The 15,937-nt window shown below is 36.7% G+C and overlaps 1 protein-coding gene across 1 annotated transcript in view; it reads left to right on the top strand.

Annotated features, from left to right (window-relative positions):
- The window catches only part of LOC128642097 (cytochrome P450 2K1-like), a 126,634-nt gene that overhangs the window by 69,680 nt on the left and 41,017 nt on the right, over positions 1-15,937 (top strand). The window contains exon 4 of the mRNA XM_053694755.1: positions 13,884-14,044. Within this exon, the coding sequence (XP_053550730.1) occupies positions 13,884-14,044 (161 nt within the window). The remainder of the gene's footprint in view (positions 1-13,883; positions 14,045-15,937) is intronic.

Below are 15,937 nucleotides of genomic sequence, written 5' to 3'. Positions count from 1 at the left end.
CTAATTTACTCCTATTATCAATTTTTATTCATTCTCTTGCTATCTTTATTTAAAAAGCAGGAATGTAAAGCTTAGGAGCTGGCCCATTTTAGGTTCGGCACCCTTGATACATTTAGCCACCAATAAGCAAGCGTAACCCAGGTTCTGAACCAAAAATGTGTCGGCTCCTAAGCGTTACATTGCTGTTTTTTAAATAAAAATTAAAGTTGAAATTCTAAAATAGCGATCACATTTTCGCATTCCCCCATAGAAGTCAATTGAGAACAAAAGTGGAACACCCACTCTCTGACACAAAAAACTATGGGGACGATTTATTAAGCAGCGAATGCTTCTCATTCTGTGCTCGCAGGAACCAGGAGTTAAGCAGCAGCGATCGGGATGATTGACCGCGAATGTGCAGGGGGCGGCATTGCACAAGAATTTCACTAGAAATGCGTGTACAATGATAAATGCCGACAGCATATTCTGTCGGCATTTAGCGATGTCGGGCGGACATGATTAGTCACAGCGAATCATGTCCGCCCCCCCCGCTTAATAAATCGGCCCCTATAGCACTATAGCATTTTCGTATTTGTGCTAACCCGACATGAAAATATGAATATTTCATACCCAATGTTCGAAGAGAAAATGGAATATGGTCTATTTATTAATAATTAAATATTTCTACATTTATCTGATGTTTTTTTAAACAAATATATTTATATATATATACATATAGATGATTACATATAGGTATAGATATATACAGATATATATGTAATGACAAGATAGAGTAGTTGATACAATTAGTATATCCCTAAGGGGGAGGGGTAAAGCCCTATCCCTCAGGTGGTGCTGGATGCGAATGTGAAACCAATTAATCAAAAGAAAGAAAGTAGCATCCCCAAAGCACTCAAAAAGAGCCAATATTTACTACTGTAAGGTCTCACCCCACAACTAGAGGGAAAAATATTTATAATTGAAAACTTAACTTTCAATGTAAATGAGAGAGATAAAATAAATATGCACACATTAAAAACATCACTAAATAGACTAAGAATAAAACATAGGCATGTGCGGTCAAATAGACAATTAGTATCCTAATAGTATTTAGTTAACACTTATCAAACATCAGTCAAGTACAAAATGGGTAACTATCCCCAATATATGTTTATTATTAAAATACATAATAATATGTTTAAATAAAAGGTGTTGGACTGGGAAGGGCTCAAAAGTGTATTTGTATATGTAAATATGTGCGGTCTTTTTTCATTATCAGTTTGGTGAACAATGGTCCTATACTATTTCTTTTGACAGACTTGCATTTTAGCCAATCAGTGCTCACTCCTCGGTAAATTCACGTGCATGAGCTCAATGTTATCTATAAGAAACACATGAACTAACTCCCTCTAGTGGTCAAAATGCATTCAGCTTAGAGGCGGCCTTCAAGATCTAAGAAATTAGCATACAAACCTCCTAGGTTTAGTTTTCAACTAAGAATACCAAGAGAACAAAGCAAAATTGGTGATGGACGTAAATTGGAAAGTTGTTTAAAATCATTTGAAAATTCAAATTTGAATCATGAAAGTTTTTTTTGTACTTGACTGTCCCTTTAACCTGTGCAATTCTTGATACTTGATAACACATTTACAAGGTCATTTTTCACTTATCAAATTCCAAAGTTAAAAAGCCTTGATAAACACAGGACAACACTTTTGAAATTATAAATAAATATCCCACAAAAATTATCTGTCAAAAAACAAACACAAAATTGGGATTCACCCTGTATGTTTAATCTATGCACAGGGTTAAACACAGACAAAGCGTCTGATATGATTTATCAATGTCTATCCGACATGATACACAGTAGCGTATCATGTCCGACAGACATTGCTGAATGCCGACAGCATACGCTGTCAGCATTAGACATGTGCGGTTCGTTTCGGATTAATTCGGAAATTCGGTAAATTCGGTAAATTCGGAGATTCGGATCGATTCGGATTTCCGAATTAAAATACTTCCGAATCTACCGAATGAATCCGAAATAGCTGCCGTATCTCCGAATAAATCCGAATTAGCTCGTTAAAATTCGGCATTTCCCCATAGGAAACAATGGGAGTTTCGGCTGAAAAAAAACTAACACCGCAGCCCCATTGTTTCCTATGGGGAAACACTAAGTCTGCACCTAACACCCTAACATGTACCCCGAGTCTCTAAACACCCCTAATCTAACACTTATTAACCCCTAATCTGCTGCCTCCGCTATCGCTGACACCTGCATTATTTTATTAACCCCTAATCTGCCGACCGAATATCGCCGCCACCTACATTATAGCTATTAACCCCTAATCTGCTGTCCCTAACACTGCCGACCCCTACATTATAGTTATTAACCCCTAATCTGCCTCCCCCCAACGTCGCCGCAATCTAACTACAAGTATTAACCCCTAATCTGCCGACCCGATATCGCCGCCGCCTACATTATAACTATTAACCCCTAATCTGCTGTCCCTAACACCGCCGACCCCTACATTATAGTTATTAACCCCTAATCTGCCTCCCCCCAACGTCGCCGCAATCTAACTACAAGTATTAACCCCTAATCTGCCGACCCGATATCGCCGCCGCCTACATTATAACTATTAACCCCTAATCTGCTGTCCCTAACACCGCCGACCCCTACATTATAGTTATTAACCCCTAATCTGCCTCCCCCAACGTCGCCGCAATCTAACTACAAGTATTAACCCCTAATCTGCCGACCCGATATCGCCGCCGCCTACATTATAGCTATTAACCCCTAACCTGCTGTCCCTAACACCGCCGACCCCTACATTATAGTTATTAACCCCTAATCTGCCTCCCCCCAACGTCGCCACAATCTAACTACAAGTATTAACCCCTAATCTGCCGACCGCAAATCGCCGCCACTATAATAAATGTATTAACCCCTAAACCGCCGCACTCCCGCCTCGCAAACACTATAATACATTTTATTAACCCCTAATCTGCCCTCCCTAACATTGCCGCCACCTACCTACAATTATTAACCCCTAATCTCCCGCCCCCATCGTCGCCGCTACTATAATAAGGTTATTAACCCCTAAACCTAAATCTAACCCTAACACTAACACCCCCTAACTTAAATATAATTTAAATAAAACGAAATAAGTTTACTATAGTTAAATAAATGAATCCTATTTAAAACTAAAGACTTACCTGTAAAATAAACCCTAAGATAGCTGCAATATAACTAATAGTTACATTGTAGCTATTTTAGGATTTATTTTTATTTTACAGGCAACTTTGTATTTATTTTAACTAGGTACAATAGTTATTAAATAGTTAATAACTATTTAATAACTACCTAGCTAAAATAAATACAAATTTACCTGTAAAATAAATCCTAACCTAAGTTACACTAACACCTAACACTACACTATCATTAAATTAACTAAATAAATGAATCATATTTAAAACAAAATACTTACCTGTAAAATAAACCCTAATATAGCTGCAATATAACTAATAGTTACATTGTAGCTATTTTAGCATTTATATTTATTTTACAGACAACTTTGTATTTATTTTAACTAGGTATAATAGCTATTAAATAGTTATTGACTAATTAATAGCTACCTAGTTAAAATAATTACAAAATTACCTGTAAAATAAATCCTAACCTAAGTTACAATTAAACCTAACACTACACTGTCATTAAATAAATTAACTACAAGTACCTACAATTATCTACAATTAAATAAACTAAAGTACAAAACCCCCCCACTAAATTACAAAAAAAAACAAACACTAAATTACAAAAAATAAAAAAATATTACAAGAATTTTAAACTAATTACACCTAATCTAAGCCCCCTAATAAAATAACAAAGCCCCCCAAAATAAAAAAAAATGCCCTACCCTATACTAAATTACAAAAGTTAACAGCTCTATTACCTTACCAGCCCTGAACAGGGCCCTTTGCGGGGCATGCCCCAAAGAAAACAGCTCTTTTGCCTGTAAAAAAAAAACACAATCCCCCCCCCACATTACAACCCACCACCCACATACCCCTACTCTAACCCAAACCCCCCTTAAATAAACCTAACACTACCCCCCTGAAGATCTCCCTACCTTGAGTCGTGTTCACCCAGCCGGGCCGAAGTCTTCATCCGATGGGGCAGAAGAGGACATCCAGACCGGCAGAAGTCTTCATCCAAGCGGGGCAAGAAGAGGTCTTCCATCCATCATACAAGTACCAAAATACAAACAAACACTAAATTACCAAAAATAATAAAATATTACAATAATTTTAAACTATTTACACCTAATCTAAGCCCCCTACTAGCTATTAATATAGCTTCAATATAACTAATAGTTACATTGTAGCTATTTTAGGATTTATATGTATTTTACAGGCAACTTTGTATTTATTTTAACTAGGTACAATAGTTATTAAATAGTTAATAACTATTTAATAACTACCTAGCTAAAATAAATACAAATTTACCTGTAAAATAAATCATAACCTAAGTTACAATTACACCTAACACTACACTATCATTAAATTAACTAAATAAATGAATCCTATATAAAACTAAAGACTTACCTGTAAAATAAACCCTAATATAGCTGCAATATAACTAATAGTTACATTGTAGCTATTTTAGCATTTATATTTATTTTACAGGCAACTTTGTATTTATTTTAACTAGGTACAAAAGCTATTAAATAGTTATTGACTAATTAATAGCTACCTAGTTAAAATAATTACAAAATTACCTGTAAAATAAATCCTAACCTAAGTTACAATTAAACCTAACACTACACTATCATTAAATAAATTAACTACAAGTACCTACAATTAAATGCAATTAAAAAAACTAAACTAAAGTACAACCCCCCCCCACTAAATTACAAAAAATAAAAAAATATTACAAGAATTTTAAACTAATTACACCTAATCTAAGCCCCCTAATAAAATAACAAAGCCCCCCAAAATAAAAAAAATGCCCTAACCTATACTAAATTACAAAAGTTAACAGCTCTATTACCTTACCAGCCCTGAACAGGGCCCTTTGCGGGGCATGCCCCAAAGAAAACAGCTCTTTTGCCTGTAAAAAAAAACCACAATCCCTCCCCCCACATTACAACCCACCACCCACATACCCCTACTCTAACCCAAACCCCCCTTAAATAAACCTAACACTACCCCCCTGAAGATCTCCCTACCTTGAGTCGTGTTCACCCAGCCGGGCCGAAGTCTTCATCCGATGGGGCAGAAGAGGACATCCAGACCGGCAGAAGTCTTCATCCAAGCGGGGCAAGAAGAGGTCTTCCATCCATCAGAAAAGTACAAAAAAACAAACAAACACTAAATTAGCAAAAATAATAAAATATTACAATAATTTTAAACTAATTACACCTAATCTAAGCCCCCTACTAGCTATTAATATAGCTACAATATAACTAATAGTTACATTGTAGCTATTTTAGGATTTATATTTATTTTACAGGCAACTTTGTATTTATTTTAACTAGGTACAATAGCTATTAAATAGTTAATAACTACCTAGCTAAAATAAATACAAATTTACCTGTAAAATAAACCCTAACCTAAGTTACAATTACACCTAACACTACACTGTCATTAAATTAACTAAATAAATTAATCCTATATAAAACTAAATACTTACCTGTAAAATAAACCCTAATATAGCTACAATATAACTAATAGTTACATTGTAGCTATTTTAGCATTTATATTTATTTTACAGGCAACTTTGTATTTATTTTAACTAGGTACAATAGCTATTAAATAGTTATTGACTAATTAATAGCTACCTAGTTAAAATAATTACAAAATTACCTGTAAAATAAATCCTAACCTAAGTTACAATTACACCTAACACTACACTATCATTAACTAAATTAACTACAAGTACCTACAATTAAATACAATGAAATAAACTAAACTAAAGTACAAAAAAAACAAACACTAAATTACAAAAAATAAAAAAAATTACAAGAATTTTAAACTAATTACACCTAATCTAAGCCCCCTAATAAAATAACAAAGCCCCCCAAAATAAAAAAATGCCCTACCCTATACTAAATTACAAAAGTAATCAGCTCTATTACCTTACCAGCCCTTAAAAGGGCCTTTTGCGGGGGCATGCCCCAAAGAAAACAGCTCTTTTGCCTGTAAAAAAAACCACAATACCCCCCCCACATTACAACCCACCACCCACATACCCCTACTCTAACCCAAACCCCCCTTAAATAAACCTAACACTACCCCCCTGAAGATCTCTCTACCGTGTCTTCACCCAGCGGGCCGAAGTCTTCATCCGATCGGGCAGAAGAGGACATCCAGACCGGCAGAAGTCTTCATCCAAGCGGGGCAAGAAGAGGTCTTCCATCCATCAGAAGTCTTGATCCAGGCGGCATCTTCTCTGTTCATCCATCCGGAGCGGAGCGGCAGCATCCTGAAGACATCCCACGCAGAGCATCCTCTTCTTTCTTGATCCGACGACTAGGTGACTGTACCTTTAAGTGACGTCATCCAAGATGGCGTCCCTTGAATTCCGATTGGCTGATAGGATTCTATCAGCCAATCGGAATTAAGGTAGGAAAAATCTGATTGGCTGATTTAATCAGCCAATCAGATTCAAGTTCAATCCGATTGGCTGATGGAATCAGCCAATCAGATTGACCTCGCATTCTATTGGCTGTTCCGATCAGCCAATAGAATGCGAGCTCAATCTGATTGGCTGATTGGATCAGCCAATCGGATTGAACTTGAATCTGATTGGCTGATTGAATCAGCCAATCAGATTTTTCCTACCTTAATTCCGATTGGCTGATAGAATCCTATCAGCCAATCGGAATTCAAGGGACGCCATCTTGGATTACGTCACTTAAAGGTACAGTCACCTAGTCGTCGGATCAAGAAAGAAGAGGATGCTCTGCGTGGGATGTCTTCAGGATGCTGCCGCTCCGCTCCGGATGGATGAACAGAGAAGATGCCGCCTGGATCAAGACTTCTGATGGATGGAAGACCTCTTCTTGCCCCGCTTGGATGAAGACTTCTGCCGGTCTGGATGTCCTCTTCTGCCCCATCGGATGAAGACTTCGGCCCGCTGGGTGAAGACACGGTAGAGAGATCTTCAGGGGGGTAGTGTTAGGTTTATTTAAGGGGGGTTTGGGTTAGAGTAGGGGTATGTGGGTGGTGGGTTGTAATGTGGGGGGGGGTATTGTGTTTTTTTTTACAGGCAAAAGAGCTGTTTTCTTTGGGGCATGCCCCCGCAAAAGGCCCTTTTAAGGGCTGGTAAGGTAATAGAGCTGATTACTTTTGTAATTTAGTATAGGGTAGGGCATTTTTTTATTTTGGGGGGCTTTGTTATTTTATTAGGGGGCTTAGATTAGGTGTAATTAGTTTAAAATTCTTGTAATTTTTTTTATTTTTTGTAATTTAGTGTTTGTTTTTTTTGTACTTTAGTTTAGTTTATTTCATTGTATTTAATTGTAGGTACTTGTAGTTAATTTATTTAATGATAGTGTAGTGTTAGGTTTAATAGTAACTTAGGTTAGGATTTATTTTACAGGTAATTTTGTAATTATTTTAACTAGGTAGCTATTAAACAGTAAATATCTATTTAATAGCTATTGTACCTAGTTAAAATAAATACAAAGTTGCCTGTAAAATAAATATAAATGCTAAAATAGCTACAATGTAACTATTAGTTATATTGTAGCTATATTAGGGTTTATTTTACAGGTAAGTATTTAGTTTTATATAGGATTAATTTATTTAGTTAATTTAATGACAGTGTAGTGTTAGGTGTAATTGTAACTTAGGTTAGGGTTTATTTTACAGGTAAATTTGTATTTATTTTAGCTAGGTAGTTATTAACTATTTAATAGCTATTGTACCTAGTTAAAATAAATACAAAGTTGCCTGTAAAATAAATATAAATCCTAAAATAGCTACAATGTAACTATTAGTTATATTGTAGCTATATTAATAGCTAGTAGGGGGCTTAGATTAGGTGTAATTAGTTTAAAATTATTGCAATATTTTATTATTTTTGCTAATTTAGTGTTTGTTTGTTTTTTTGTACTTTTCTGATGGATGGAAGACCTCTTCTTGCCCCGCTTGGATGAAGACTTCTGCCGGTCTGGATGTCCTCTTCTGCCCCATCGGATGAAGACTTCGGCCCGGCTGGGTGAACACGACTCAAGGTAGGGAGATCTTCAGGGGGGTAGTGTTAGGTTTATTTAAGGGGGGTTTGGGTTAGAGTAGGGGTATGTGGGTGGTGGGTTGTAATGTGGGGGGGGGGATTGTGTTTTTTTTACAGGCAAAAGAGCTGTTTTCTTTGGGGCATGCCCCGCAAAAGGCCCTGTTCAGGGCTGGTAAGGTAATAGAGCTGTTAACTTTTGTAATTTAGTATAGGGTAGGGCATTTTTTTTATTTTGGGGGGCTTTGTTATTTTATTAGGGGGCTTAGATTAGGTGTAATTAGTTTAAAATTCTTGTAATATTTTTTTATTTTTTGTAATTTAGTGGGGGGGGGTTTGTACTTTAGTTTAGTTTTTTAATTGTATTTAATTGTAGGTACTTGTAGTTAATTTATTTAATGATAGTGTAGTGTTAGGTTTAATTGTAACTTAGGTTAGGATTTATTTTACAGGTAATTTTGTAATTATTTTAACTAGGTAGCTATTAAACAGTAAATATCTATTTAATAGCTATTGTACCTAGTTAAAATAAATACAAAGTTGCCTGTACAATAAATATAAATGCTAAAATAGCTACAATGTAACTATTAGTTATATTGCAGCTATATTAGGGTTTATTTTACAGGTAAGTCTTTAGTTTTATATAGGATTCATTTATTTAGTTAATTTAATGATAGTGTAGTGTTAGGTGTAATTGTAACTTAGGTTATGATTTATTTTACAGGTAAATTTGTATTTATTTTAGCTAGGTAGTTATTAAATAGTTATTAACTATTTAATAGCTATTGTACCTAGTTAAAATAAATACAAAGTTGCCTGTAAAATAAATATAAATCCTAAAATAGCTACAATGTAACTATTAGTTATATTGAAGCTATATTAATAGCTAGTAGGGGGCTTAGATTAGGTGTAATTAGTTTAAAATTATTGTAATATTTTATTATTTTTTGTAATTTAGTGTTTGTTTGTATTTTGGTACTTGTATGATGGATGGAAGACCTCTTCTTGCCCAGCTTGGATGAAGACTTCTGCCGGTCTGGATGTCCTCTTCTGCCCCATCGGATGAAGACTTCGGCCCGGCTGGGTGAACACGACTCAAGGTAGGGAGATCTTCAGGGGGGTAGTGTTAGGTTTATTTAAGGGGGGTTTGGGTTAGAGTAGGGGTATGTGGGTGGTGGGTTGTAATGTGGGGGGGGGATTGTGTTTTTTTTTTACAGGCAAAAGAGCTGTTTTCTTTGGGGCATGCCCCGCAAAGGGCCCGTTCAGGGCTGGTAAGGTAATAGAGCTGTTAACTTTTGTAATTTAGTATAGGGTAGGGCATTTTTTTTATTTTGGGGGGCTTTGTTATTTTATTAGGGGGCTTAGATTAGGTGTAATTAGTTTAAAATTCTTGTAATATTTTTTTATTTTTTGTAATTTAGTGTTTGTTTTTTTTTGTAATTTAGTGGGGGGGTTTTGTACTTTAGTTTATTTAATTGTAGATAATTGTAGGTACTTGTAGTTAATTTATTTAATGACAGTGTAGTGTTAGGTTTAATTGTAACTTAGGTTAGGATTTATTTTACAGGTAATTTTGTAATTATTTTAACTAGGTAGCTATTAATTAGTCAATAACTATTTAATAGCTTTTGTACCTAGTTAAAATAAATACAAAGTTGCCTGTAAAATAAATATAAATGCTAAAATAGCTACAATGTAACTATTAGTTATATTGCAGCTATTTTAGGGTTTATTTTACAGGTAAGTATTTTGTTTTAAATATGATTCATTTATTTAGTTAATTTAATGATAGTGTAGTGTTAGGTGTTAGTGTAACTTAGGTTAGGATTTATTTTACAGGTAAATTTGTATTTATTTTAGCTAGGTAGTTATTAAATAGTTAATAACTATTTAATAACTATTGTACCTAGTTAAAATAAATACAAAGTTGCCTGTAAAATAAAAATAAATCCTAAAATAGCTACAATGTAACTATTAGTTATATTGCAGCTATCTTAGGGTTTATTTTACAGGTAAGTCTTTAGTTTTAAATAGGATTCATTTATTTAACTATAGTAAACTTATTTCGTTTTATTTAAATTATATTTAAGTTAGGGGGTGTTAGTGTTAGATTTAGGTTTAGGGGTTAATAACCTTATTATAGTAGCGGCGACGATGGGGGCGGGAGATTAGGGGTTAATAATTGTAGGTAGGTGGCGGCGATGTTAGGGAGGGCAGATTAGGGGTTAATAAAATGTATTATAGTGTTTGCGAGGCGGGAGTGCGGCGGTTTAGGGGTTAATACATTTATTATAGTGGCGGCGATTTGCGGTCGGCAGATTAGGGGTTAATACTTGTAGTTAGATTGTGGCGACGTTGGGGGGAGGCAGATTATGGGTTAATAACTATAATGTAGGGGTCGGCGGTGTTAGGGACAGCAGATTAGGGGTTAATAGTTATAATGTAGGCGGCGGCGATATCGGGTCGGCAGATTAGGGGTTAATACTTGTAGTTAGATTGCGGCGACATTGGGGGGGGGCAGATTAGGGGTTAATAACTATAATGTAGGGGTCGGCGGTGTTAGGGACAGCAGGTTAGGGGTTAATAGCTATAATGTAGGCGGCGGCGATATCGGGTCGGCAGATTAGGGGTTAATACTTGTAGTTAGATTGCGGCGACGTTGGGGGAGGCAGATTAGGGGTTAATAACTATAATGTAGGGGTCGGCGGTGTTAGGGACAGCAGATTAGGGGTTAATAGTTATAATGTAGGCGGCGGCGATATCCGATCGGCAGATTAGGGGTTAAATAATGTTATTATAGGGTTTGCGATGTGGGGGGGCCTCGGTTTAGTGGTTCATAGGTAGTTTATGGGTGTTAGTGACTTAGTGTACTAAATGGGTGTTAGTGTACTAAAAACATACCGAATTTCGGAACGGAATAGAGCCGAATTCAGCCGAATCCGAATAAATCCGAAACGAATTTATTCGGATCCGAATAAATCCTAAATGAATTTATTCAAATTTTGCCGAATCAGATTCGATCCGAAACGAAATTCGAAAAGTCTGAATCGATCCGAACCGAAAACGAACCGAATTTTTTAGCGGTGCACATGTCTAGTCAGCATTTAACATTGCACAAGCAGTTCTGGTGAACTGCTTGTGCAATGCTGCCATCTGCAGATTCGCGGAAAATTGGCTGCTAGCAGGGGGTGTCAATCAACCCGATCGTATAGGATCGGGCGGATTGATGTCCGCAGCCTCAGAGGCAGCGGACCAGTTAAGGAACAGCGGTCTTAAGACCGCTGCTTCATAACTACTGTTTCCGGCGAGTCTGAAGGCTCACGCATTGATGAATCGGCCCCAAAGTCTCACTTGGGAGCTGCAAGAATTATAACCCCCAAGCAATCACACTTTCTACCAATCACCTACTGTGCTCTGCTCAGAAGCTGCAATGCTTAGGGGAATCCAAGAGGGATATAACCTACGTTTTTAACAATGATAAAGATCACACTAATTTTTTAGGGCTTTTTTTCATGGGCATTATATTATTATATACTATAGGTGTCTCTCCCTTACATCCAAAACCCTACATAGCTAGGTAAACACTAAACAGCTCTGAAGCTAAAATGTGTCTTTCTAAAATTCTTTGAGGGACATGAGAATACTGATGATAAGATATCTTAGATAATCTCATAAAACAAAGACTCATAGTGACCCATAAAGTAAGCACAATCAGTTTTATACTTATATTCCAGAGCTTGTAAGATTAAAACCTAACTTTTATTAAATAAAAAATACTATAAATACTTCAAAACACAAAAACAGGTCTCACTTTGTCAATGAAGTAGAAAGGAGTGTATGAATTATGGGTTATTTAAAGGGACAGTCTAGAAAAAAAGTAAACAATTCAGATAGGACATGCAATTTTAAACAACTTTCCAATGTACTTTTATTATCAAATTTGCTTTGTTCTCTTGGTATTCTTTGTTGAAAGCTAAACCTAGGTAGGCTCATATGATAATTTTAAAGCCCTTAAAGGCCGCCTCTTATCTGCATTTTGACAGTTTTTATAGCTAGAGAGCGCTAGTCCATGTGTGCCATTATAGATGACGTGCTCACTCTCATGGAGTTACTTAGGAGTCAGCACTGATTGGCTAAAATGCAAGACTGTCAAAAGAACTGAAATAAGTGGTAGTCTGCAGAGACTTAGATACAAGGTAATCACAGAGGTAAAAAGTGTATTAATATAACCGCGTTGGTTATTACAAACATGGGGGATTGGTAATAAAGGGATTATCTATCTTTTTAAACAATACAAATTCTGGAGTAGACTGTCCCTTTAATGCTTTTCATCACCACAAACTCCTATTGTGTCCAGTTGGTCATAAAAAAAATTGTACGCCATATAAGCCTAACTTTCGGCTATCACAGAGATTTAACACTAGGTTCACTTAATTATCATTGGCTATGAATGGTTTTATTTTAGTGCAATCCATGTTTCTGCTAATTAAAAAACACACTGGAAACGCCACACTTAGATGATCTTGCCTGATCAGAGAGCTTTAAATAATCAGGACCATAGTTGCTTGTGCAATGATAAATGCAGACAGCGTATGCTGTCGGCATTTATCGATACGCGGCCAACATGATCCGCTACAGTGGATCATGTCCGTCCGCACATTGATAATTCAGCCCCTATGCGTCTTCTGACAGCCCACTTATCACATGATGCTTTATTTATTTATTATCTATTGACTTGCATTTTAGAAAATTAGTGCTGTGTTTTGCACAAACCACGGCCGTGAGCACAATGTTATCTATATAGCCCATATGAACTAGCACTCCCCTGTTGTGAAAAGCTAATAAAAAATCAAGAGGCTGCCTTTAGTGGCTTAGAAACAGGCAGAAATTTAGAGGTTTAAATGTTATAAAGTATATTAAAGGGCCATAATACCCAAATGTTTAAACACTTGAAAGTGATGCAGCACAGCTGTAAAAAGCTGACTAGAAAATATCTCCTGAACATCTCTATGTAAAAAAGAAAGATATTTTACCTCAAAAGTTCCTCAGTAGCCACCTCCCATTGTAAAGGATTTCTAAGCAGCATTTTAGTGTGTCTGTCCTGGGACAGCTGAAAGGATGAGCCTCGTGAACTCTCATATTATTTCACCAATCAGGTAAAGGAAGCTTACTATGAAATCTCATGAGAGTTAAGTCAAATCTCATGAGATCACAGTAAGAGTTCATGACCTCAGCACTGCTGATGCTGATTGGCTGCTGTTCATATCTTCATTTTTTTTAATATTTTTACCTGCAGCTGGGAGCAGGTGAAGTATAACTTTTTACACAAAACTTACTCTGTTGAGCTGAGGAGATTGTGAGGTAAAATATCTTCCTTTTTTACATAGAGATGCTCAGGTGATATTTTCCTGTCAGCTTTTTACAGTTATACTGCATCAGTTTCAAGTGATTTAGCATATGAGTATTATGTCCCTTTAATATAACCATGTTGGTTATGCAAAGCTGGGGAATGGGTAGTAAAGGGATTATCTATCTTTTTAAACAATAACAATTTTGGTGTAGACTGTCACTTTAAAGTCCCTATCTCATGTCGCACATGTCTTGTGAGCCTCAGACATAAATTCAGTAACAGTAACATGCTGTATTTTGAATGTCTATTTAACAGGTAAACCATTTGACCCCAAAATCATACTGAACAGCGCTGTGTCAAACGTAATCTGCTCCATCATTTTTGGAAAAAGGTTTGAATATGATGACCCAACATTTCTCACTTTGATCCAAGTAATGAGTGAAAATGCCAAACTGCTGGGCACCCCTAAGCTACTGGTAACTATAACCTTGTCGCTTCTGACTTTCATTTTATAGTGAAGTTGCATAGAGCAAAAATGGTTTGCACACATGTGAGTAGTTATTTTTAACTAGTGTTTTATGGATTCAATAGCCAGAGATGTGTAGTTTAAAGGTTAAAGGGACAATAAAGGGACACTAAACCCAATTTTTTTCTTTCGTGATTCAGATAGAGCATGACATTTTAAGCAACTTTCTAATGCAGCACCCTGGATAACGCTTGCTTATTGGTGGCTACATTTAGCCACCAATAAGCAAGTGAAACCCAGGTTCTGAACCATAAAGGGGCTGGCTCCTAAGCATTCCTGCTCTATAAATAAAGATAGCAAGAGAACAAAGAAAAATTGATAATAGGGGGCCGATTTATCAATGACTGCTTGTGCAATGCCGCCCCCTGCAGATTCGCGGCCACTAGCGGGGGTGTCAATCAACCTGATCGTATTTGATCGGTTGGATTGATGTCCGCAGTCTCAGAGGCAGCGGATGAGTTAAGGAGTCTTAAGACCGCTGCTTGTTAAAGTGAAAGTAAATCACAAATTTACAAACGCTAGGATTTACTATTGAAACAAATAAAGGGCACTTTCATTCATGAAGTATAAGATACTTTATGTAGAAAGCTCCTTTATTTGATTCAATCGATCGCCGCTCTTAGCTCCTACAGCAGAGCACGGCTAGAATTTTTTTTGCTAAGAGGTGAAGTTTTCACATCTTAGCCAATAGCAGTGCGGTAAATCCGACTCCCATGGGCCCCAAGCCGGATTTACCGCACGGCTATTGGCTAAGAGTTGAAAACGTTACCTCTTAGCTAAAAAAATTTGTAGCCATGGGCTGCTGTAGCAGCTAAAAACGGCGATCGATTGAATCAAATAAAGGAGCTTTCTACATGAAGTATCTTATACTTCATGAATGAAAGTTCCCTTTATTTGTTTCAAAAGTCAATCTTAGCATTTGTAAAACGCTAGGATTTACTTTCACTTTAACTCCTGTTTCCGGCAAGCCTATAGGCTCGCGCGGAAACAGGGGTATTTGGCCCTATTCGGGCCATGATAAATAGGCCCCTAAGAGTAAATTAGAAAGTTGCTTAAAATTGCATTCTCTATCTGAATCATTAATGAAAACATTTGTGTTTAGTGTCCCTTTAAACTGGTTATGACCACAGTAGGATGGTTGCCATTCACCATGTAATTATTTTTCTTCTGTGGCTGCAGCTCTTTTCAAAACTATTCCCTTATTTTTAACCCTTCAAAAGTGTTGGTTAGCAAAGCTCTGGGCACCACCATCTTGGAATTTAAAGGGACATTTAACACTTTGAGATAGTAATATAAAATGATAAATTGTATACATATAAAAATAAATCTGCAATATAATTTCTTTATTTATTTTGTCCCCTTTTCCTGTAATTCCAGAACACTATCCTATTCCACACAGACAATGTGGTAAATCATGTCCGCCAGACATCGCTAAATGCAGACAGCATACGCTGTCGGCATTTAACATTGCGCAAGCATTTCTTGTGAAATGCTTGTGCAATGCCGCCCCCTGCACATTTGTGGCCGCTAGCAGGGGGTATCAATCATCCCGATCGAGATGATTGCAGTCCGCCACATAAAAGGTGGCTAACAAGTTAAGGAGCAGCGGTCTTAGGACTGGAAACTACTGGCGTAGAAAGCACCACAGAAGAGAAGGTAACCTAAGTTACAACATGGTAGCTCCCATTGTTTTATAGAAACATAGGGGCCGATTTATCAAGGGCAAAATAACCCCTGATGCCCCTGTTTCCGCGCAAGCCTTCAGGCTCGCCTAAAACAGCAGTTAAGAAGCAGCGGTCTTAAGAATGCTGCTCCATAACTGGTCTGCCGCCTCTGAGGCTGC

This window comes from Bombina bombina, chromosome 11, assembly GCF_027579735.1.
Source record: "Bombina bombina isolate aBomBom1 chromosome 11, aBomBom1.pri, whole genome shotgun sequence".
In the NCBI taxonomy this organism is placed as follows: Eukaryota; Metazoa; Chordata; class Amphibia; order Anura; family Bombinatoridae; genus Bombina; species Bombina bombina.
The sequence above is the reverse complement of the archived record's forward strand: the minus strand, read 5'-3'. Positions and strand labels throughout refer to the sequence as shown.